General features: G+C 39.9%; 1 protein-coding gene across 5 annotated transcripts in view; it reads right to left on the reverse strand.

Annotated features, from left to right (window-relative positions):
- Positions 1-26,819, reverse strand: part of oxr1a (oxidation resistance 1a) — a 208,832-nt gene that overhangs the window by 122,012 nt on the left and 60,001 nt on the right. For 4 of the 5 annotated variants that reach the window (XM_042489229.2, XM_088083902.1, XM_088083901.1 and 1 more), the window contains one exon: positions 2,526-2,722. In XM_042489229.2, the coding sequence (XP_042345163.1) occupies positions 2,526-2,722 (197 nt within the window). Of the gene's footprint in view, positions 1-2,525; positions 2,723-8,082; positions 8,118-26,819 lie in introns of those variants that run through there. The other variant, XM_088083900.1, reaches the window with a different exon arrangement.

The following is a 26,819-nucleotide window of genomic DNA, read 5'->3' on the forward strand; positions in this document are numbered from 1 at the left end:
TAGGGAACCAGGCTCATACCGTTCAAGACCTCTGCTAGTATAGAAACTTCTACCTGCCTTGGAGCTTTCAAAAATATCTTTATTTACAACTGTCAATGGCCAGACCTGTCCGCAGGGTCTGACGGGCCTTTAGATTTCTTTTTACATGTACAGGCTGAGTACACAAATCAAGAGCTTTGGCTCTTCCTTGAAGAGGATTTACTCATACAGTAGGAGTTAGATTTAAATCCAGGGTTTAAACATGTTAATAACAAATGCATTTCCAGGACTTTTCCAGGCCTCTGAGGCAAACTTTAAAGACTATACATTCTCTCAAATGACCATCAATACTAGAACAAGAATGGAAGTACAAATTTGAATATAACTTAGAGCCTGTTCGGTATTCATGAGTGGGGAGGGGATGGTGCAAAAAGGGGGAGGCATGTCAAAGGGAAGGCGCCTGGGAGGAACTGACGCTTATTTATTTTCTTTTATTTTTTATAGGTTTCATATATTTTGTATTAATTTTACCAGTGATTTAGCCATCTTTGTTTTCTTAAAATTTTTTGGGCGATTTTTAAAAATCACCAAAATTACACCATTTATCATAGCCAGAAAGTGTAAAAACAGAAATTATCATAGTCTTTTCAAATTTCCGACAGTCCCTTAACACATCACGTTTTATTATTCAGGTTTGTGAAACAGCTTTCTTTGACTTTTTCAAAACTTTTAGGGTATATTGAATTTTCCAAGCCTGGAAATTGTTATTTGCAAATTCTGTCACTTTTCCGTTGTTTTCACAACCGTACGAACCCTGTAAATAACAGCATTTCTAAGATCGTACTGTGTATACCCAGTTTAAGATAGGATGTAAAACAATTAACCTCATTAATCCTGATTTTACCTTGAATTCCAGATCTAGAAAAAAAAATTATTTGTACATAAAATATGTCATATATATTTGTCTGCTATTTCCAACTTATCACTGACATGATATTGTGCATGTAATTAAGTTTTCAGACCCGATGTGCTGTTTTCTCTTGCTGCAACATTGCATGAAATTCTAAGATCCAAATCATCTTGTGAATAATTATCACACTGACATTTTTTTTTCTTCGGAAATGTCATCAATGTATCAGTTTTTCTACTAGCTAACGGTGGCTGACACAACGCTATTTCCAACTTTAAAAAGTTGATCAAACTCTTTGTATTTGCAGTCTTGAAATTAAAACAAATCTAGCACACAACACCAAAGTCCAGCAGCAGCAACAGCAATAGTGAGTCTACACACATTATTTCAAGAAATTACAGTCGGGAATAAGAACGACAAGTCGCAGCACAGAAACAAGCGCCAAAGATGTCGCCACAAATGTATAAGGAATCAGTCACAGATGTTGCAGATTACTTTCAGAGGTTGAGCAGAGTCCTGCTAGTGTACTCTCTCCTACATGCTCCCTCTTTCTAACCTTGACCTGAGCTGCTCGCTAACAGAATCACATCAATGAAGCAAAAAGAGACGCATTGCATTCATGACTTTGGAATCAGTTTAGCTCAAACTCATTTCACCATCTGTGAAAAGTCAGCTCCCTGAAGTGCACTTACTCTCACAGTAGCAACCTAAACTTCCTACACAGAAATAGACCGGCAGCAGACAGTTGCCCCCCCTGCGCCCCACCACCCACTCCCCCACCCAAAATAGGATTCATCACAGGAATAAATCTCATCACAGTCACGTAATTATAATTTGTAGGCAGGAAATGAATTAGAGGTTGAGAAACGGGGAGAGCCGGCTGCAGCTGTGACACTACGAAGTTTGTCTGGTTAACAAGTTCATGTCAACAGTGAACTTTAAATATCCCCACACCCACTTACACAGAATAATAACAAGCTCTTTCACAGGAGCAATTGATAATGTAATGTAACTGCTGGATAATGTCATAATGTCACACCAAAATCTAACTAAATGTTCTAGGAAATACACTGAGAATGCAAGAGAGGCTGATACTGTGATGATTCAAAAGTTCTATTCAAGTAATAATGTATTTCCAGGTAAAAATTTAATTAGTTCAGAGAAGCTGCTGGCAAAGTTAGGTAGATTTCCGGTTGATAGCAAGTACTCCACTCATCTTTTAAGTAAATATGCCTCCAATATGCTGATATCTACGTGGTTTGTTTACATGACGTAAAAGAAGTGCATATTTATTGGAGTGTGAGTGGACAGAGAATTGATGTTATGCAATGGTACACGACAGTCAGACGCTCGTTTTCTGTTGGGACCCGATGCCATTATGTTCTACTGAGGAGCAGCTGCTGAGTCAGGCAGGACACCTGGTCAAATCTGGTAAACCAGCTAAGTCTGGTGTTTGGCCTAATATCAAATTTGAAAGATTTCACACTTGCCCAGACCTAACTGCTGGTTTGAATCCCACAACCAAGTGGGAAACTGATGCTGGGGAGAAATGTATGCATATCATATGATCTGGTAAATTTCACATCCTCAGTTGCCTTACAAACAGACAGACTGAACACTTAGTTGTGTCACTTACCTATGGTGTAGCCTCTCTTTAGCTCGCCACACCGGGGGCTGCGGCGCTGAGAGTTGGTTGTGTTGTTTTCCTGCACGGCGAGGACGGTCGTTGTCTTGGCAACAGGTGGTGCAGCCTTGTTATGGGGCGAGGCTGGCACCAGAGTCGGGGAGAAACCTTGACTGGCAATATCCACCGACTGAGACTTCTTCTTCAGTCTGCAGGGGCACAAGCAAAACCACAGGAGCAGAACTTGTTATTATGTCTGTAAGGTAAAAAGCTGTTATATGTGCCATATGTCATTGTGACTAAGCAGCAGAGTGAAGGAATGTAGCGTGACCTTCACTGTTCAAGGGCAGGCCAATCAAAGCATATTTGCATGTGAGGTTGTTGATGTCAATGTGCTGTGTTACAGAAACGTAATCGTGCAAGACAATTTTTGCAGTGGCAAGGAAGTTGGGAGAAAGAATCAATAGGCTAATCACACTCTTGTTAAGGGTGAATTTATTAGCATCGCTCTGCTAGCTCAGTGTGGAGCTTTCTTTCCAGAAAAAAAGGAAAAAGCAGTGGGATATTTGAGGGGGACAGCAGGAGTCCAGAGTTCAGAGAGATCCTGCTGGAGACAAAACTTCAGTGAGTAATAACCTGCAGAACAAATGCTGGAGCAAATGTATTTGGTGGTGGTAATGATGCACATCATTATTCATGCTTTCATTTCATCTTATCTAGACTAAAGTAACTTTATTTTCACCTGTTAAGGTACAATGTCCTTGGATCTGTTAAAAGTTTCTAAGGATTGTGCTGCAAAGCTTTTAACCAGGTCCCCAAGATTCTTTTGATCATTTTTAGAGCTCTGCATGTTCAAGTATCTGTCTACATTGGAGATCTACTGCAGCCCTGTGTCCTCAGTTCAGATTATGTCTATGAAATTATGGTTCCTAAAGTTGTTTTTGGATTTAGGACTGATTTAACATTGGAGTACCAGCACTCTTTGTCAAAACTTGGTGCCTACATTACCCATACTTCAACTAGAACTGAATTTACTTCAGCAACAATAGAACTGGTGGAATTTCGTCTTTATAAGCATCTTAAAGGTATAATGAATTTAGGCAATCAAAATACAGTTTTTAATGCTACTTATGGTCAGCATTTTTTCTGTTGTAGCCATTAACTCTATTAACATTCTGTAATTATTTCTCTAAACCATAGTTTTCATTCTTTTTTTTCATGAAACTGTCAGCCACAGTCTCGAATGACAGATATTCCTTTTACATTGAATGCGTTTACATGAACATGCATAACACATTTATTAGGCTTATTGCAGATAATCATATTTGGGATGTTGTGTTTACATGAGAACAGACAAGTTGGATTACTCATATTCCCTCATATGATAAATACTAGTAATCTGATAACGGCAACCTATTTAAACAGGTGCTGTGTTGTTTAAAAAAAACAAAGGGAGATGAGAACGACATTGGAACCATATTAACCTTTACCCTGTACATGTACTACCAATTGACAACTTAACTGCTTATTTCTTCTCTGCTCCGATCGTCAATAGCTATTTGCACTGAGTGCCAACCACAGGCTCTCTCTCTCTCAAACCCACAAACAATGCACTTAGCTCTTCCACAAAGGAGCTATGCTACTCTTCTAACACTATGATCAACTTTGACTGCTGTCAGCATGTCCCTGTCACTACACCACCATGTAGGACAAGGGTGAAGTGGATAAGGATACACAGCCTCTTTCACTACCAAAAGACAAATCTCTGTTTCTCCATAGCCCCAGAGGTGACACACTTTCACTGCTGCAATTATTTGGATTTCTGTAACGTCACTTGTCTGAAGCCACACCTGCACAGGTACTCACTGGTGCTAAATAACTGGAATACAGTGGATACATGCAACATTTCCCTCTTTCTTTCAAAGAACTTCAGCCAATATATCTAGGTTTCTGAAAATGGGATATAATGTTTACATGCTCAAACACAAGAGAGATATTCCAAAAACCCAAACACTGCCGGGTTATTCATGTCCATGTAAATACACTCACTCTCTTTCACAAGAAAAGGCTCCAGAACTAGACTGCTTATGTAAAGTATCAAAGGCTGGCTGAGCTAGGTCAAATCAAATCTGCCTACGACAACTCCTCAAAGCCTATTAAAAGGATGACGAGATCCCGGGTTTGGGTTTGGACAGTTTATAAATTAGTTCACTGGGCTAATCTGAACAGGTAATCCCCAAAAAGTCAGCAGCAGGTCTATCCACTTACATATGTTCTCAGTGACATACAAGAAGAATAAACATCATAGTAGAAAGAAAAAAAAAACAATATTGTACTTGGGCGCTCCAATATAAACTAAAAGGAGTAAGAAGGGATAAATAGCTCCTGAAAAACTATCTATCTGTGGTCTCAAAAAGTCCTGAAACAGCAATACAAGATTCCCAGCACTCTGCTCCTTCGCACACACTTTCAATCATTCCAGCAAAACTGCTGAAGCGAACAGAATCTTTCTGGCCATTTCACCCAAGCGCCCATCCCCTGATAGACCAAAGCAGCACACATGACATAGTGTCTAACAGGCTAATGAAAATGCATAATCTCCATGGAAATGCTGTCCATCACTGTGTGTGTTCTTTCCAGATCGAACAAACCCAAACAGTCCGGAGGAGGAGGCAAACAGAGTACTGTGCTGTGAATAAACACCAGAAGAAATTATGTTCTGCTTCACAGAAGTGTTCCCCAAAGTGTATTTAGTCTAAAAGAAACGCACTCACTGACCAGTTTTCTACAAATACATTCAGCAAAACTTAAAAAAATCCCTTATTAGACTGAATTTCTTTTTATTTTTATGGATTTTTCTACTTTACGTTCTATGTTTTCCTTAGAGGACTGTATGTAGTGGAAGTTTTCACAAAGCTGAAGGAAGGTAGATGAAGTTGGATGGATATGCCAGATTGTGCTAATGACTATTTTGAGGAAGCTGCCTGTTTGTTTGGATGGCACATAATGAGGTTGGAGAATGAGTGAGAACTACTGTTAATGGCTGTGGAGGACGGGAGAGAGACAGACAGAGAGAAAGAGTGTCAAGCTGTGTGAAGTTTATCTCCACTCCCTTAGGAGTTGGTACTAATTACTGTCTCATCAGCAGAGCAGAAGCCCCTCTTCTAGCTCCGTTTCACTGAGCTACAAGGCCAAACGGCATCAAAACACAACGTGTGTGTGTGTGTGCACGCGTGTGCGTATGTGAACACGTGTGTCAGAGACCAAATGAGAAGGAAGAAACAGACTCTGTGTGTTACAGTGTACTTCTCACAAACAGAGACGGGTATGGAGATGGGTAAACAATATGTGTTTGTGTAAACAGCAGGCAATATACATTACATGTTCATGTGCACTTGTGTACAGTTTATTTGGGCCTTTTTGTAGCATGACAGCAGAGTTCAATAAAAATACCAATTTATTTATGGAGTACACAGGCAGGACTTTCCAGTGAAGGATGCATTGCAACCTGGAGTCAGTCAATTTCAAAGCAAAATGAGACAATGCAGGCTAAACTCATTAAAGTGACTTATTTCCTGACTGCATGTCAGTTAGATTCAAAACAGCATTGCTATGGGGAAACCTAATCCCCAATTTATTATGGATGTATACCTTGTATCACAAGAGTCATATGCAGGGCTGTAAGCAGAGACTTTAAAAACAAAGTGGGCATAGCCACTATGATATCACCTATTGGTTTATGGACTACCTTTTTCAGTAATTGAGTTTGGCATTTTGACCATCCTCATCTTGTTTTTTTGGAGCCAAAGGTGACCATATTTGGATCTGACTGAAAGCCATCTTTGATGTAATCTTAGTTCTTAGATAAAAATAATTGTTAGTTTTAGTCACGTTACTCAGTTGTATTCTTAGTACTTCACATTTAGTAGTCTTTCTTTAGTCAATGACAACTTAAAACGTTTTAGTCTAAAACTGGATTTTGCCCAACAGCTGCTCACTCTCCTGCAGGCAGCGGCTAACAAGCAGAGTTAGCTGCTCACAGCCGCTGCTGCAAACAACAAACTCCACAAATCTATTCAACAGCTCCACCATCCAGTCAGACACAAACAGCTGCTTATTTACTGCCAAATTACAGCGCACAAGTCGTGCTAACCATATCCAGTGCAAATGTTTTGCAGGCTGACGAAGCATCCGGGCTGCGACTATTCACCATTCTGCCCACAGACTAATCTCATACTACTCATACTGCATAAGACAATAATTGCAAGCACAGCTGTTGCAGGCTTCCTAGTTTTAAACCTTTTTTTAAACACATTTCAAAAAAATAATTTACCATTCAGTTCTCCTCCCCTCTCATTCTGAATGCCTGATTTGCCACCACTAACATTTGATTCCCGTTTCATCTCTTCATTGAAAGCAGAGCCTTCATATGGTCACTTTGTCATTGAAAAGTGGTCATTGACAAACATTTTTCATCATAGTTTTCCTGAACGACATTAACACTGCTGCCTGAGAACCTGAGGACAGCAGCAACTTGTCAATCACAAGTTAGCCACGCCTTTATCGTCTATTTTACTCTAAATGGCACCATAATTTACAAAATAAACATCATGTTGTTTTGAAGAAGACTTTGTAGCAAAGTAGCGATCGAGACAAACTCATTAAGAAAATGTTTACTGAGGGCCTGAAGGGTGACTTGTACACAATCGGACATCTTTTTGCAAACAGTGGAGCTGCCCCCCTGCCGGCCATGCAGGTCGGGCAGAAAGAATACAGGTTTAAGGCACTTCTGCATTGGCTTGACTTTTCAGACCTGAATATAACTCCTTAGGCTGTAGTCAAGACTACTTTGAGTCAAGTTCGAGACCAGTCCAAGCCCAAGTAATTTTAAGATTCCATTAAGACCGAATCAGATATTTAAAATACTCTTCATTATTCTGCTGTCTAAACTCAGAGGAAACTGCAACATAACTTTGATCATTCAATAAAGTCCTTTAGATTTAAAAAGTCTGAAATGTAATCAGACTAGGAAACAATGTAAATCTGCCCAAATATTGCTTACTTTGCTAAAATTGTGATAACAACAGAATATAAGTAAAAATGCATGCTAAAATAAGAAAGTAAAAATTCTTGCACAATCCTTGAAACTATATACGAAACGAAATTGTGCATTAAATTACACATCTGAAATGAGGATGCTTGGTTGTTGCATTGTCAAGACAAACTATGCAGAAGCAGCATTACCTGCTCTTGTAAAAGACAGCCAATCCTGAACTGTAACTACTGGAGTTGTAAGAGTATAAGCTGACTGTCTTATCAGGCCAGTGCTAACAGTTACAGTTCTCAGTGAAGTGAACTGACACTGACATGTGACAAAGATCCCAGACTCACTATTGCAACCTGATGTCAGGTCTATCAGAAGAGGACTGTATTTGCTTTTCTCCTCACCGTCCCCAAATATTCCACCTTCAGCTCTCCACTGTGGACTTTTTGTCCAATAAAGCTTGTTTTATTTTTTCTTGCTGCAGTATACGTATGTAGTGTAGGGTCAGCATTTTCTTGTGCTTACAGGCTGCGTGGTGCCAACATTTCCCACTGCCTCAGGCTCAGTACTCTGGTAACAATGTCCTGGTCTCAGGCTCTCATGGATCACCTGTGTGGGGCCACGAGGGACAGCCGTTGCCTTCACGCAAGAGTGTGTCCACTGCATGACAAGAATGTGAAAAATGCAGTACAGGATGACATTTTTGCCCTTCATTTTTAATGTCACAGATATTTTTAACACTGAAGTTCATTTCAGCCTTTGGGCCCCATTAGGAAGTTGTAAGGCTGCTAATAGCTGACTTGTGGTCAGCGTAGTATAATGCGCATCCTAGCCGTGAACACAACATTACCTGACTCACGGAATCACGACTCAGGTAACGTAACCCTGAGAGCTGCACTGCTACTTCAGCTACAGTTTTCAGCAGCTTCTGTTTCTCTTCACTGTTAATGGAGCTAAAAATGCCTATATTATTCCTATCAAACTTAAGAACACAACTTTCTCAGCAAGTTTCCATTAACTTGTTAAGTGTAGTGTATGATGACCGAGCCAAAACAGGAACATTTTGGATACAAACCAGTTACACAAAGCTGCAAAATCCCAAACAAAGAGAATCATTACAGTGTGACTAGATACTTTATATGTCAAACTGTGCAAGACAAATAACTCAAAGATGCACAGTCGATCTACATTATTTGGAGTGGAATTGGTGTGTAAACACTGGCCCCTAGGGTCAAAACACTACAACATTTCAGAAAACACTTCAACATTTCCCAAAACACAACAACATTGGGGTCTGATCAGAAACATTGTTCAGAAACATTGTTTTCTGAAATGTAGTGTTTTGCGAAATGTTTTTTGTGAAATGCTGTGCTATTTTGTAGCACTTTTAGCACTTTTTTTTGCTATTTTCTAAATGTGTTTGTTTTTTGTGATATGTTTTTTTCTAAAATGATGTGTTTTGGGAAATGGTGTTTTGTTTTGTAAGATGTAGTGTTTTGAGAAATGTTTTGTTGGGAAAATATGTTTTTTTGGAAATAATGTTTGGTTTTGTAAGATGTGTTTTGGGAAATATTTGGTTTTCTGAAATATTGCAGTGTTTAGTGAAATATTTTGTTTTGTGAAATGTTGTAGTGTTTTGGGAAATGTTGTTATGTTTTCAGACATGTAATATTTCCTGAAATGTTGTGTTTTGACCCCCAGGGCTACCATGGATATGTGTTACAAACATTTTTTACATTATCAGATGCAATGTACTATATGAAGAGTCTCTGTTGTGCTACATTAAGCTAAAACTGTAAGGAAAAGAGAGGAGTTTCACAACCTAACTGATAATCTGTGAGAATGCCATGCCACAAACACACCCTCCTTAACTGTGAAACCCAGAAAAAGAACCCGATGGGAAATTGCAGCAAGATTAAGAGGCTTTTCCTCTCACACCAGTGAGGAACTGGCTGCTCGGGATGCCGTTGGTTTAACGTGGGGGTGTTTTTTTTCTCTCTCTGGGTAAATAGGCTTCATCCTGAGCTGTGATTGCACCAATCTCCATCTCCCCCTGCAAGCACAGAGCTCATGAGCACCAGAGAGGAATGAGAGGCGCATGTCAACAAAGCCACCAGCTCTGACAGATTCCTATCTATGAATAAGTGCTTACACAAAGATGAATAGAGGAAGGAAGAAATGAAGGCAAACAGACGCAAAGGCATTTTGTTTTTCTACCCCGCTGTTGTGACTTGACCTGAGCCAGGAGGCAGCGGTATATTTGAAGCTCTGCCAAACTGGCATCACTAAGATTATCCGACTCTACCGGGATCCACGTGGTTTGGCAAAAGATGCATAAACAACAGGAAATTTAGGGCTAAGTCAAAACACGCTTATCGCTCCCCTACTAAGAGGGATTAGACCTTAAAAAAAGGGGGCTGCATTGCCTTCCATTCCTCCTCTTTGCATCGCTTCACATTGCCTTGCAGCGACAACATAACACATTTTTGCAGGGAACTGGTGTTTACATATAGCAGCAGATAGGGTGCTGCGCTATATAAAGACTCTAGGGGAATGCTGGGTTGACGTCATACTCTGTTACAGTGCTGGCAGCACAATGACCCGTCTGACAGTGCTGGCAGCAAAATGACCTGTCTGACAGTAATGATGCCTTTGAGTCCCAATGCTGCTTATGTAACCTGGAAAGAAAAGGGAGGGAAAAACCTCATCACATTCATTTATTGCAAAGGAGCCCAATTTAGTGAGAACACACAGGGGTAAAAAAAAAAAAAAGGAAGAAAAAAAAGCACCCCTCGGGTAAAGACACAGGTAAAGAAACCAGTGACTAATGTTCGAGGATCTCATTATCTTTATCATCTTTATCTTTATCTTTATCAAGCTGTTGCAAGGTATTCAAGGTGTGTAGATGATGTTATCCTTGCACATTGTACATAACCTTCTTTCAAAACTGCAGGTCAGATATTTTTTGTTTCTTAAAGCTACTCTAGTTAATACTTTTATTTGAAAAATGACTCAATGACTATTTGTACTGTGAAAGGTGTCGCTAGTAGTAAAATTGTTTCTGTCACCTCTAAACAGCATTTGGATGGATTTGGCTAATTGTTTTGAATCTACTGCCTGCAACTTTAATGTTTGGTTCAGTCAAACTGCGCAACCTCATTACAGCAGCAGCGGCTGTTTTTCAGCATAAACAAATAAAACATAAATCAACTGAGTGCTACTTGTCTTTTTTTTTTTGCATTTTAAAGATGTAACAAAAACAGAAATATGACAGTCTTTATCAAGTTGTTGGATGGGAAACCACACGACAATGTCATAAGGAAATCAATATGTTCTTATCCCTGACTCGTCACATACGCCAGCTTGGTCAGTGGCCCTAAGCTTAAAACTCTGATGCCCAGGTACCCCTCCAACTTTAGTTTTGGACATTTCAGTTTCCATGTCAATTTATGCTTATAACACTTTAGTTATCACAGGCAAAGTAGGTTTCTCTGCCAAAAAGACTTAAGTTTAGAAAAACAATCATGATTAAAATAACTACATTTCTTACTAACTTACTAACTTAATGTTGCTTGACAACTAAATCATGTGAATACAATATCTGACATACAGCAGTAACTTTTTAACTCAGCGCTCTGTAGAAGGTGATGGTGTTCTTCCATGGTGTGTCATTCAAAAGTTACATTGCCATCTCCTAACCTGGCATTCATAGTACAGCATTTTTGGTTGTTTTTGCTGAAAGATCATTCTCATAATGTTATCATATGAATGAGGATTTTTTTTTAAACACAAAAGAGACACTTTTCCATTATTAGTAGGGCCGTTCTCATCTAAATGTGGCCTGAGAAAAATGTCTAGTCAAAGAGAGCCAGACCAGTTTGCAAATGGAGAGATTCTGATTTGAACTGTAAACTGTTGATGAACAAGTAAAGAAGACAAAATCTGAGCTTGATCCTTCTAAACAGTCAATCAACAAAAACAGTACCCTACCATGAAAGAAATCGAAGTCTGCTATCCAGGCCTAGACACCACTTCCTTTGTTTTACAGCCCCTGTTAATCAGTTATGAATTATAAAAACTAAAAAGGCATCTCCAACTTGAATGAAGACTCATTAGGTTTACATACAAGAACATGCGGAGACTCTGGATCTCCAGAGTATCTGCTAATCAGCTCTTGTCGACGTGCTCTCGTCTTCACACCATCCATCACACTTTTATCAAATTAGTATTGGAAATGGATTGCTGGGATTTCAGTTCCTGCTGTCTCCGAGGCAGGCAATCATAACAAAACAATTGGACAACTGCGGACTAGCTTAAGCTTAATAAGACTGAGTCAGTCGCCGTCGAGGCTGTCAGACTGAAGCCGTGCTCCCGATACTGACAGAGAGAAAAAGAGAGGGCAACAACAACCTGTGGCCATGCATGTTAATGAGGCCCTCTGTTGCATCAGGAGGCCTAATGAAATACGGCTGGACCTCGCCGCTCTCTGCTCAGCTGTCGGACACCTCCGCATAATGATGTATGAAGCAGTACGCTGCATTACGCTCATCTGCCCTTGCTAAATGCCAGAGCAGCAATTTTGTGTCAGAGGGTTATGTGGCAGTTTTGACCAATGAGGCTTAAACTCGGGCTGCCTGCGGATCAAAGTGGTGCGAGTCGCAGCTAAAGGCCAGCCACAAAGCACATAAAAGTCAATTGAACTGAAAAGTCATAACCTGCACTGCATTATTCATTCTCCTGGTGTGAGTGTGTGGATTTTAATAGAAAAACAACCAACAATTTGTCACTCAGAGTTTGAATGCGCTATTTGAAGGCATCTGTTAAGTACCAGTCCTTGAGCCTCAGTTGAACAATGCCATCAAAAAACGAAACCCACCTCCCATCTCTTTTATTAGTTATGTAACACATTAAAAAGCCTTCCTATTACCGAGGAGTGAGACGCACTGCTTCTCCGCTGAGTGGGTGTCCATTTTGCATTCCCCCCCTTCAGCAGCACATTGGGTCTGATGTGATTTTTCATTCCTGACACATCTCCTGTTCAGCAAATGCTTCTTTTATTCCCTGTTTTTGAGTTTTCTGAGAACCCCAAAATTCTCTTTAACTTTTTTTTTAATGTCTGGCTTTTTTGTTTCCCACCGGTGAAGGCAGACGCAGGCCAGCTCCTGCAGCCTGGATGGATAAAACGACGAGCAGCTCTGTGTGTGTGTTTCTGTCTCTGCTGTTACACTGTAATGAGGAGGTGAGATCTATTTCTGAGACAAGACAAAACTGCAGCGTGGAACTGAGGAAACTCTGAGTGACCTTAACGACTGATTGTGGTGGAGCAGTGTTGGTTTGTTTTGGTTTCCTTCGCTGCATCGTGTCACTTCTATTCAGTAAACCTGATTTGCTGTAATTTAATAGCCTGTCATTTGCAATGAATAATCATCCAAAAATGTAAATACAGGAATGGATATAATAATTCACAATTACACTGACTTAAGAATTAACCTTTGGACAATTTTTAGGTACTTGTGCATTTTTGTGCTACTTTGTACTTCTAATTCACTGCATTTTATAGTGAATATTATACTCAACTTCAACTCTGTTTTACTACATGTTAGCATTCTGCTTAACTCCATTTATTGTGCAGTTATGGTTAATAGTTATTTTGCAAATTTAGATTTAAAAAACCTATAAAGACAATACAAAATGTGATTCATTCTTTTACATTAAACAAGTTCACCTTGTTAAGATACAGTGGTAAAATGCGAGACAAAGCTCTCAGGAAAAATGACAGAATAATCTGTTTCAACAAATGCCCCAAAACATCATTTGTTAATGTTCAATAGACAAAGCCCTCTAGTAGATGTCAAATCATGACTGTTTTGGAGAAAAGGCGATGTTATTATAGAGCAACAAGATCCACACAGCGGGTGGGTCAAGGTGAATGGAAGGGTCAACAAAATGCAGGACTATAATATGGGAGACCATTGTTTATTTTTCGACTTAGTCATTGTTGTTTCCTGTTAGCCATGACCAATCATACCCACGAAGACTGTTCCCTAACCCTAACCTTGTCACTGCAGCCATGATGACAAATGTCCCCAACCTTCAACAAGTAGTACTTTAAATCCATCCATCTGTAATTCAAAGACTGAGACTAAGTGGTTTTCCTGGTTTAAAAAAGGCTGAATTACAGTTAAGTGACGGAATTTTCTAAACTTACCAGACTTTTCTTGCTGTTCTATTATTATAGGAATTTTATCATTGGGTGTTTTTTTGTTTTTAGCGCATCCTCTCATGTCATTTACTTCTGTATTTTGCACAATTTTCTGCATAACAAATGTTCAGCAAATGACAATGAAGCTGAATTGAATTTGTTCTCACACACTGAGTCAGTATATCCACATTACTGCTGATTATCAAAAAATTCCATTTTAGAAATATTTAGTAAAAGCACCAATAGTCAATCAAACAACATTGTCGCCATATAGATATCTAAGTATTTGGTCAAAAATATTTCAATATTTGATTTAAAAAAAATGTATTGCCTACCATCTAGCCTTATATCAACATAAAACCAAAAGCCATTTAAACTTCTCAGGTGGATTCATTTACATATTTTTTTAAAGCCAAAAGAGTCAAAATTATCCTAAAAGCAGTCCAAGAAATGTTTGTGTAGGAGAAATTTGTTTTTTTCCCGTCTTCCCTACTCCATCATCTTGTTGCCATGCTAATTTTTCTTGTGACCTCTCAAGAGGGCTTAACTCCTAAATTGGGGAGCACTGTCCTACACTCCATAACTGGATATAAAGTTAAGGTGGACCTTCTACAACCATAAAATGCTAGTTATGAACTAATTCATCTTTATTAACAACCTAATAATATAAATAACATCTTAGATTAATATATCAGTCACAGGTGGCATTTTTCTGAAAAACAAATGCTTTAAGTATCGATACATTCAGCTGATGAAATTTCTGTACTTTCATGTGGGTAGGATTTTGTATGTGTGTTACTCATTATGATAAACTTTGGTACTTTTACTTATAATTGAAGGATTGAAATACCGAAACAGTGATAAGTAAAGTGAAGTAAAGTAAATAAAGTAAAGTTCATCTGAACCTGAGCTTTAATTTAAAACCTAGCCTGACTGAGGGTTTAAATGAAATCCCCCAGACACCAGTCTGCACACTTAAATCAACCCTTAACAGACCGACAGCATACACATCAAAACAACAGCAGACGAAGACACCAGCACACATAATGCCTCACGAACCATCCAGCCCTCCAGCTACGTCTAATGATTTCTCCATCACTTAGTAGCATCTGCCAACAATGTCCAACAGCTCCATTCTGATCAAAAACCAGTCCATTAATCAGCAGCTCGGCCCATGAGCGCACAGCTGGGGTAAAGGCTGCTATTCATATTCTAAAATATATCAATATCACACAGAAACACCCCTCAGCCACCATCCTTTCACTTGACTAACAGAAGAATTATCTTAGCTGACACAAGGCGGGGAGGGAAAAAGAGGAAAAGGAAAAAAAACATCACTGCTTCATTAAATGTCTGGCTCTGACTTGGGGGCATGTTTTTCTCGCTCACTTTCTGCTTCTCTGTGTATCACTCAAGCAGCAAATAGACATGTACGGACAAAAAAAGCATGCACACTTGCTCTCTTTGTCCCCATCTTGGCGACAAACACAAACACACCCCGTCAGATTCAGCAGCTCAATCATAAACAGCCTTCAAGCGTTTGATTCAGTGAGTATCCGCGGGGCCTTGGGACTGTTACTGCAGTCTTCCACTGTCCTCCTCCTCCTCCTTTTTCTCCTCCTCGTTGCTAGCCTCAGTCCTGCTCTCGCGCTTTCATTTGCCGAGCGCCGGCGACAGGCAGCGACATGATTGGTCAGCAGAAGTAGTGGATGCAACGTCACGCCACTGTGCCTTGTGGTGGTGCAGAAATCAGAGATGTGTTCTGAGAATTGGCAGTTTTCAGCTGCGTGTGGAGTATCATGTTAGATCATCACGGGTGGAGAGAGCAGCAGGGGCAGGCGAGGTGGCAGAGATGAAAAGCAGAGTTTTAATTATCACAGTTATGGGCTTCCCACATTACATTTCATTTGTTGGGAAGAATAACACGCCGAGATATCTCTGAGCAGCAAGAGTGCATTCCTGGAAAATGTAAAAGAGAGTTTCCCACAACCACCAGCTGCTACGATTAAAGTAAGAGACAAGTTGGTATGTTATGAAGTAATCACTTATTAAACTCTAGTCAAAGTGCCTGTGCTCAAATCTCCTGCCAAATCAAATTTACTTTAAAAATAATTATTTATGTCTGTCCTTTATTTTTATTCTTACTCCGACTCACTGACATCAAATCAAAAAAAGTGGTATCATGACAAAAACCTGGCATCTAAAGCGTTAAAATTATGAAAATTAATGACCACTTATTATTTATGATTAGGACAGATGCTGGTTAAAAAACAAACTAAGTGAAAGTAGAAAATCCTTTTGATGTATAATATTTTTTTAGAGCTTGATTTTGAAAAGAACATTTTGTGCGCAGAGAGATAAGAAAAGACACTCAAGTTATTATTATGTTAAGCCATTTCTTCCAGGACATTTTCCCTTCCAGTCCTCAGATAAGCTAGGCTAATATGTAGGCCACTAATTTTGTACTTTAAGAACATGATCTTTATGCTCATTTTACTTAAAAGAAAAGGAAATCCCAACTACTCCTTTAAAAGGAGATTTGTGCCAAATTCAGAGCATAGGGTATGAGTAAGGAGACGCTTCTTGTAATGTAAGCCTACGTGGCTGAGCCAGTAGGCTTACATGACGCTGGCCACTCTATCAACAGTGCTAAACAACAGAAACAGTAATAACAAAGCTAACAATGTGAGCCAGGCAGGCGGCATGCTTCCACGCTGATTACATTCACCAATAACAGCCACATGTTATGTAGTGCAAAATTGTGGGGATGAGCAAGTCAGTCACACATGCACAACATGCACTAACATGTATGCAAGGCTGGACTGGATTACCACAGCAAACGACAGAGAATTTTGGATTACAACACACACATTCCACTCTCTGCTCAGGACACCATTACTCCTCTCTATCTTCACCTAAGAAATAAAGGTTTGCTGCTATGTCAGTGTTCTGAATGCTGCATACAAAACCTTTAAGGGGCAAAAAGCTCAGTAAAGCAGACAAAAATTTCATCTAACACTAACAAAAACTTTGTATAACAATTAATGGCTGCAGAACTTTCTATGGTACATTTGTTGTTACTAATTAGTCTTTTTGGTTGTTATTAGAGAAGATTTAAAAGCAGTGTGGGCAGAGGGTTCAGTGATTCATAGTGATCTTTTGTGATGGATGCCCTGTTTTGAAAAACAAAAAAAAATCAATAAAAAAAGTTAACAAAAACATTCTCTTCTCCCTCTCTTCTTTGCCTATGTCTAAGAGGCAGACAAACAAGACTGCCAGTGCTATAAACATCCCATCTGACCCAGAGCAGAGGTGGCTGTGCAACCACGCTCGTTTGTTGAAGCCCAGACCTTTTGATTGGCTGCCCACTTTAATTAGCGCAAAAAGCCTGTGTGCCAGACCCTGTCCATCTCATTTACACCGTGTCTGAACTGGTGCCAGGAGAACAACCTCTCTGTGAGCGTCAGCAAAACTAAGGAGCTGATTGTAGACTTTGGGAAGAAAAAGCAGGAGAGGAACTAGCAAGCCTCAGAGACCTCTCTGTCTGCATCACAGAGGACTTAACATGGTCCTCTCACGTCAGCACCTCGGCGAAGAAAGTCTGTGAGTGTCTCCTGCACCTCAGACATCTCAGGGACTTCAGGCTACCACTCAAGGTGCTGAAGTCTTTCTACTCCTGCACCACTGTAGAGAGCATCCCCACAGGCTGCACACAGCCTGGTTTGGAAGGAGCACTGTAAGAGGGATTACCTGGCCCTCCCTCCAGAGGGTGGTGTGGTCAGAAGAAGGCACCATCAGATGTAAGCTCTCAGCCCTGCAAGATATTTACACTGGCAGCTGCAGGACGAGAGCTGAGAGGATCATCAAAGACGTGCATCACTCACACAACACACTCTTCTCTGTGCTGCGGTCAGAGAGGCACTAATAATCCCTCGAGAGCAAAACAGAGAGGATGAGTTTCTCCCCTCAGGACATCCGGGTCTTGAACCAGTCACTTTCCCATCCATAACTCAGTACATATCATTTATAACCAATCATATAAATTTAATCCATACACCTCTCATTCATTGCATATGTCATATGAACCAGTTGTATTGCTGAGTTTTTCTGAAACTCATTCTGTTTCATTATCTACTTGTTCATCACACTTGAATACTGTTATACTGTTTGTTTTTGCAAAATATTTTACTTTATTTTTGGGCTGGGCGATAAGGCTTTCATAATATTGCAATATTTATAGGCTATATCGCAACACAAGATATATATCTCGATATGTAGAAGTAATGTAGACTACTACATACAAAATTATTAAATAAGTTGCAGTTAATAATAAACTTTAATAAAGCAGCCACTGCCAAATAATTAAGTTAAGCCTCTGAAACCTGGAATGACATCAGTTGTCTTTAGCTGCGTTCAGAGGCCTTTCATATGCATTTAAAGCTTTGAAACCCAAGCAAATTGGCTTGATTTCCCCCAAAAATGGCTAAAATGGCAATGAGGAAGTTGGCAAAAGAAATTGCGAAAAATTAGGAAAATGTCATGAGCAAATTACCTGAAAATCAGTTTTTAAAAAGGGTAAGTCACTGTGTGGCCATTGCTTTATTCACCAGCATTAAAAAGGTTAACCACAATGACCTTGTTGAAGAAAATCAAGCTTTTTTGAACTGTCAGGTACTAAACCACCCATATAGTGGAAAATACTATTTGGCACTCTTTCACTTTTGCATTCTCATTTTCACATTTAGTTCCGTTCAGTTTTGAATTGACAGAGAGAATCAAGTGATTTTTTTCCTGGTCTTGTGATGATAACTTCATTTCTTAAAATCCAATTGAGCCATTTGGTAGTTACTGATAAAGTGAAACTGAAACTGATCAAGCATGTTTATTACAATCTGCAACAAAGGAAACTTTGGACCATATTGCGATGGGATCACACCAGCGACAATGCAGATCTGCAGCTTAAAAAGAATGTGGGCCAAGGGTGTAAATAGCCCTTTCCCTACTTCCTGCCCCCTCGTCTTTCAGCATCTTCATTTTGACCTCAAGCACACACCTGTTAAGTTTCATGACTACATCTTTCACGGTTTAGCTGCTAATACTGCAACAAAATTTGTCAACAGACAGACCTATAAACACCAGGCAAAATAATCAAAACCAATTCCATGGTTGTTCTTGCTACAATACATGTCTACAAGACAACATTTTGCCATTATGACATGCGCGCGCGCACACACACACACACACACACACACACATACACACACACACACACAAAGATTTAACAGGTAAAAACAATGCCAGCCCCAATGTCACTGCGAGCAATAAATGCACCCCGGCACATTGCTACAAGAAATGAAAACGCTTCTAATATGTTTAGTACAGACATTATACTAAACTTTTCACAGTTGTGAGATTCATGCACTGATTGTCAGCCAGTGCTCTCACTTGCACATCTGTTCATTGCAGGACAGAAAGCAGTGACCAGCTGGAGGCACCAACATCTGTCACCACTGGTGTCACTGGCACTAGCTGATCGCGTCACACAAATCCTGGATGTTGTAAAGGGGACAAATTTGTGATGGGTTATCTGTAAACCATGATGTGTATTCATGGGATGCGCGTTGTAATGTTTAGTTTAATTACTGTTTTGATTTAAGGCCTTTGCAGTTGCTGTACTTGGTCTTGGCATCTGCAGAAAGATGATGTGCACTTTAAGAGTGTGGCTGCAGTTACCTGGAGTGACCTGCTAACACATGTCCACCCCCACCTTCCTCCCTGTCTCACTTTCTTGAATTAATTCCTTCTCTCTCCTCTTTTCACACTTTCCTCTCATCAGTCTTTATTCTCTCTCTCTCCCTCTCTCTCCCTCTCTCCCCCGTATGTCAGTTGGCAGGCTGATTGGCTCAAGCTGGTCAACCTGATGCCCTTCTGCAGCAGGCACCGTTGGCAGCACTTGGCACATTCTGCGGCTCGCTGAAATTCACTGAGCACAGACATTAGCTTACTCGAGTGTGATACAATTAAACTGATGTAAAAGCTGAAATGCAGAGAAAATGGGAGTTGTCTTGTTTCATAAATCCTACATGGTAATCTGCAAGATGTTGTGTGTTCTCCCCAGCAGCACACTTAATTTAAGGGAAACTATGATTTTCTTTCATTAAAAAAGTTAAGCAAAACATTGTTTTTGGCAGATACTTCCAATAAGAGAAGATGCAGGGATGACATAAGGAGTGTCAGAGGCTAGATCAGAACAAGATCAGGGTGTTAGCTGGACTATAAAAGACAGAATTGCTCCTAAATGTAAAGTGACAGTTGAGATGGACACGGCAAATGAAGACAGAGCCTCCAGGAGGTCTCTGGGCAGCTGTCAATCAAACAGACACACCAAATCAGTACAGAAAGTTTGGATCTGAGTGCATGTGATGCTTTCCAGTCAAATTAAATGAAAAACCTGCAGTCTTTACATGTTTGTCAAAGTATCAATCTCCTTCAAGCTCCGTGGCCTTCTCTCCATTATTTAAACAATCAGAGATAAACTGCTGTCCTGTGTGAATTCCTTTTATTGCACATAATTACTATTGAAAAGCCAGCTGCTAATGGAATTGTATCTTGTTTTATTCAACATAAAGATGCACTGAGCAGCTTTATACCCCTCAAGTTAAAGTGAGAGATAATCATTTAAGGCCTGAAAGACTTTATCACTCATATTGTTGTCGTAGCAACAGCACAGCATCAAACAATTAACACGCCGCCAGCCTGGGACAAATGACAGGGAATCTGTTTTGAATGTGGGCGGGATCAATGCGACAGTAAATCAGATCTGAAATTTCACAATGTCAATCAATGCATCCTGAGGGCGGAGCTTTCTAAAGCTTTGATGGATGGTGCTCCTGTACGCCCTCTTGTTCCAATCTACTCGACAACAAGCCCCATTACGACAGCTGTGTTAGTTAAAAGGCTATAACATGGCTGAAAAGACACCATTAATGACTCCATTAAAACCTGTGGATGTAAATGGAAAATGGACTGAATTTATACAGCGGCTTTATCCCAGGAGTGGCATAAAGAGTGATACAATGTGTCACATCTGCCTATGCTAACACACACACACATCTACACGCAAATGAATGCAGTGAGAGCGGCGGAGCTGCTATGCAGACTGTGGACATGACTGTTGTCTCACTGACCAGACAAACCTCTCTGAATTGGACATGAAGACAGTGGGCTTCTGACAGCTGTATGTGTGATAAAGCTAAAGCCAATGTTATATATGAGATATGTACAGGTATTTTGAACAATTAAGCTAAAAATGTTTGCATTTTTTCGGGTTAGTAAGTGAAGTTTTAAGCTCTATGGTAGATGATAACCATTTCAGACCGTTTCAGAATGAACTGACTTAATTTCTTTCAAAAACATGGGTGATGAGCAACAAATGACCCATAAAAAAAGAAGGTACATGAAAATCACCTGAAAAATAGTTTAAAAAAGAAAGAAAGAAAGAAAGAAAGAAAGAAAGAAAGGAAAAAGGTGCTTACAATGTTATAATAATTACTTAACATAATTTAAAATATGTAATTATGATGATTGTTACGATAGTATTGCTTTTAAAAAAAACAGTTTTCTAATTTATTGCAATTTGCCTTTTTCCCCATGTTTTTGAAGAAGAATTCAAACCAATTTGCTCAAACCTCAAACTCAAGAAAACAATAGATACAACAATTAGGCCTAATGGCTTGATAGGTAATAATATACTTGCCTGGTATCCTTCATAGTTAAGTTTGCTTGCTTGCTACAGCTAATAGATGTATATTCTAAAATGTGCAACTACTACTGACTTTTTACAGTCAATTGTGGAAACTGTTTCCATGCTTTCTGCCATTTCTGCTGCCCTGAAATGTCATGAAAACGTCACAACTGGGCAACTGAGGTATCCTTGAAATTTCTCAATTTTCCACTCGTAATTATGACTTTGATGGGCCGTCCATGCGCTTGTAACACGTAAGTACAGTAAATACAATATTTTCTAGCAGCACGTGAAGGCAGCATGTGAAAAGGGGAAAACAACAAATCTGCCTATCAGCATCTCTAAAGCTCTTTACCTAAGTATGGACTGTATTTGTCCAGGCACAGTATCTTCTTGGCCTTTTGTTGTGACCACAAAGTTAGAAAGGAACAAGCTAGATTTTAGAAATTCAACAATTAGTCTCACTCATAAGCACTGGTAAAACCACAAGTGTATTTTACACTTCAGTTTTTGTATAAATGAAACCAACAATGTCAAAGTATTTCTTAGAAACAAATTCATATTAGTTCTTACTTGTTTTAGCTTGATATTTTGAAAAAGTGACAGCCCTGGTGCACAGACTAAAGGAAACCAGCGCCTCATCATGAAGTAGCATAGTCACATCTGACCAAAGAGCCTACAGGTCATCATGTGACTCACAGTGTGGCGTCAGGGTAGGCTGAGAGAGAGCAGGATGACTGATCTCTCTCACCGGGCAGCACTTAGCAAACAGCCTGTCTTACTGCTACAGCAGCCAACTCGCACCACGTAGGCAGCTACACTTGATATTCCCAGCACAGCTCAGCTCAAACGGGACATCTGTTAGCTTCCTGCAGCTCGGCCTCCATAAACCCACCTCCCTCACAATAAGGTAGCGTCAGAGGAATAGCGATGAACTGCCCAGCTGCTTCTTTATTAATTAGCAACCCAAACTAACATAATTCAGTTTAAGATAATATTTAGTGCTACGATAATGGGGTGGGTGAATTAGGTTGCACGGCTGTAGCACTCAACTGTGTGAAGATTAGGCAGGCCACCCTCTTTGTGAATGTTACAGGAAAACAAAAAGGTACGCAGATAGTGAGGGATTACAGGACAAAAAGTGCCCGAGCTGCAAATTGATCCAAAATCCATGTGCAGTGATTGTCTTTTTTTAGAGTCTGCTGCCCTACAGCTGCAGCAAACTGTACATCTGATGCTTCAGGAGGTCTAGAGTAGATGCCTCTGACAGGTTTATCCAGTTCAACACCCTCTAATCTACTCCTCTGCTGCGGAGAAATCTTCAAATTGCTGGTTGCCGTGCTGTTTCTCCTCACAGTGCTGATGCGCGGCTCGATAAAAAGTTTTCAATTGAATGCTGAACTCCTGCTGAAGATGTCAGTCCATCAAAAGGACAATTGTCACGGTGGTGGACAGGCTTCTGAGAAATGAGATCAACCATTCAAATGCAAACTGTTACAGTTTCCAAAGACTTGTGATTGCTCAAAATGACAGAGTTTGCAAGAACTAGGCCCTTTTTCTCTCCGTCATTCTCTCAAACACTGTCTTTAAACCTCTTTTTTCTCCTGGAACTGCTTTCCACATCAGTTACAATCACAAATCAGGCTGAAAACAATTTTCAGACCTCAATTCATTTACCTCGGCATTATACATCTATAAAATATGCATAAACTTATTGACTATTTCAGCAAAAAGGCAACCAAACATCCTTGACAGAAGTCATTACTTACAAGCAACTACTATCAGTAGAATGACTGGAGCACAAAAAACAAAACAAAAAAAAGAAAAAGAAAAATATTCAGAACTGTTCATGCTTCAAAGAAAAAGCAAGAGCCACATTGTAAACACATCTAAAATTTGTGTTCTTCACACCTCACTGACTAGTAATAAAATTCTCCAGGTGCATTAACTATAGTGCAAGGCAATTCATGCCAGCCTGTACACAGAGGCTAAGCTGTTTCACATCCCAAGCCAACAGTAAACACTGAAACCATGTGGGTGACCTGCCAGACAGATTAGTGATCCTCCGCATGCATACACTCCAACACAGGCCTCTTTTAACGTATGTGCTACATATCCATAGGTTTGGGGCTTTAAATAGGCCTATAGCTGAGTAACTGTTATTATCTGTGCTGCATTATCCTTACTAATACCCATCCATCAACAAACAATACACAACTGCAATGTATTTTTAGCCACTAATGTGTACTTTGAAACAGACAGATGCTGCAGGACACTGAGGATGACAGGCCGGCTGTGCAGTATGGATGCATGAGTGTTTGTTTGCAGTCAATAATTGAGATTTTGTTTAGGTGCTTTGTGAGACCTTTGTTTGTTATTTAATAAATAAATACATTATTTTCTATATTGTTTATACAGTGGTAAACTAGGCCTAGACACACCTAGCTAACAACAAATAACTAGTGGTGGCAAGGGCATACACTTGTGCCCCCTCACATGGCCTGCGTCTCAGTGCACAGTGCAAAGACTACAGCTAACAGCCAACAAGCAGTAAGGTGTGCCTACCTGAGAGAAAATAACTCTCCATACCACCAGGTGGCGGTAGTCTGTAATTGTCATTCAAAAAGGAAAACTGGAAGACCGACAGTACAGATTCACAAGAAAGTTAGCCAGCTAGCACACATTTACACATTAACGAACAAACCACTTGTTAAAAGTTCAAATAATTTTTACTGTATGCTAGCAAACAACACCACAAACAAATACAAAAAAATTCTGCTGAAGGGTTCAATGGCGAAAAAACTGTGCCTATTATAACAAGTTTGTTTTGATCTCCCACCCTCGACTTAGGTTGTTTGTTTGCTGTCTGTACCTCTTCTCGTGCACTGAGCTGAATTGCCAATCGGAGTGATTTCATTAATTGATAGACTCCATCAGATCTGATGCAGATTCGACATGCCAAATCAGTTGAAAAAAAGCTGACAAGGGCTGACTCGTGCCAACATTGCAAGACACACCTAAAAAACTAGGGCAGCAGACGCTCACTAATGGCCTTACATGGACAACATTCAACCGACAGCTTGGTGTGTCAGGGCCTTGGGTAACATACTGCACACTGCTATGAGCAAACTTAATTTGCTGATCACTGCTGCAGTTTCAAAACCAAAGGGGTCATGAAAATATTTCTGAAACACAAATACCTTAAACTATTAAAGGCAAATTCACAGAAAATAAACTTTTTTTTATGCACATGCTCTGATGCATTGGTCATTGTACAACTTTTAGCATGTCTTTTTTATTTCTTTTTAAATCATATTTGTTGAAACAAAAAACGTAAAGTAATCTTTAGTTGTTTTTTAAAACAAAATTAGCACAGATTTTTAGACAAGCCATTTGTTTGTTATTCATGTATTGCAATTAAGTATAAAGGCCAATAATATATACTGTATATTGTATCGGGAAGAGGTTGATTTAATACAGAAATATATTTATACTAATCTACATTTTTCCAAAACGTAAGTGAAAAATTAAGTATAGAGACAATATTAGGTTCCTTGATGGATTTATAGGATTGTCAAGTCAGAAATGTGGACTTCTACATTAAAGAGCTTGACTCATTTTGACAGAAAGGCTGTTGTTGTTGTTGTTGTTTTTTTTTTTTTACATATTTTTTATTTCAGGACCACTTGAAGTCTCAAAAAAACAACCAAAGCAGTAAAATGATGCTTCACTTTTAACACAACTTTTAAACAAGAGGCTTCTCTAAGCAGTAGCTGTCCTGCAGGTGTTTCTGTCATTTCTTCCACCCGCAGCAGGATTTGCATTTGGGGTTAGGATTAGAGTAAGGATTAGGTTTATTTTTGAGCAAGGGTCAAGGTTAAGCATGTGGTGCTGAAGGTTACAGTGGCAGGTTATGGATTAAATCATCAGTGGGAGGTTCAGAATCAAAGCATTAGGATGTAACATTCAGGTGCATCTGTGTGCACAGCAGTGACCCTCTGGCCACAGTTTCAAAGCCTATTGCACTGCAAAAGTCGTCAAAAGGCACGGTGATACACAACTTTGAGTCCCCATGAATTAAACAGTGAGTCTAGTCTTTCTCCTTCACTGGCTGCTGCTGATGGCCACTGGTCGCAGCAGCAGTGTGTTGGTGTGGAAGGCTGCAGCCACAGTACAGCATAACTTCTGCTCCCCCGCTCCATCATAAAAATACACACAGTAAGCCTGTGGCCTGTCTTTGCTTTGTCCTTGTCGTGTTGACTTTCCCTCCCTTCCCTGCTTCCCTTCCTTCCCCACCCCACGCCACCACCGCCGAGCGAGCGCCAGTCTGCCCCAGCTGGGTTTTTAGATGCGGGGAGTCGAGCACGGCAGGATGGAGCAGCAACTTCTCCCCATTCTCTTGCTTTCTCGCTCTCCCTCGTCGTCTCCCTCTCCCCTCAGAGCATCTTCTGCACCACTGCTCTGCCACCATTAATTCATCAGTGCAAATCTCCTGCAAACTTCCTAAACAAACAAGTGTGCTGACTTCTGCTCCTCAACACACTCATACACACAGGTCACCTAAGTATAGACCTCCTCAGAAACAACACACGCACTCCCGGAGTCGCTGTCCAACACAGTGAGGGATGCTGTATTGATATCTGCTCTGTGATCTAGATAGAAACAGACACAGCCTCTCTTTGTGTCTGACCTAATAGCTGCTGACATAAATAGTCATTTTCTAATTCAGTTCCCTCCAAAAATGGAAGTGCAGATGTGAACCTGTTTAATGATAAGTTGCTAATGAGTTTATCCACTCCGTAATTCACATCTGTTTTGTTTACCTCACTACACGGTGAAGCCCCTCGGGGCGTGAGCACACTAACACCAATGCTATCAGCTCCATCAAAAAGAACTGGGTAAACAAATCTCATGCTCTTGTGTATTGTGTTAATTTACAGTAGTAGATAATGATCTGGGAGCCTCCCTCTGTTTGCTTTGCACTTTAAAAAAAAAAAAAAAGCTTCTACAAAGTAAGATGAAAGAACAGAATACAAATTTAGAAACAACAAGCCCCCTTAAGAAGAAAGAATTGAAGGAATTCACTGACAAAATGAGATGGCTTTAAAGTTGGATTTAAAATGATAAAACAATACCTGGCAATTCCTGGAACTTCCACAGCCACTGATTTATCTCAAGTAAATTGACTGGTTTGCAGAATTTATTTATTATGCAACTTTAAGGTGGCTTAATATGCTTTTACTAATTTTCTATATATAATGTTACAATGTCCAGTGTTGATATTAGACATGGCTAAAGCTTCAAATAATAAGGTAA

This window comes from Plectropomus leopardus, chromosome 11, assembly GCF_026936395.1.
Source record: "Plectropomus leopardus strain MGB_pleo_1.0 chromosome 11, ASM2693639v1, whole genome shotgun sequence".
Classification (NCBI taxonomy): domain Eukaryota; kingdom Metazoa; phylum Chordata; class Actinopteri; order Perciformes; family Serranidae; genus Plectropomus; species Plectropomus leopardus.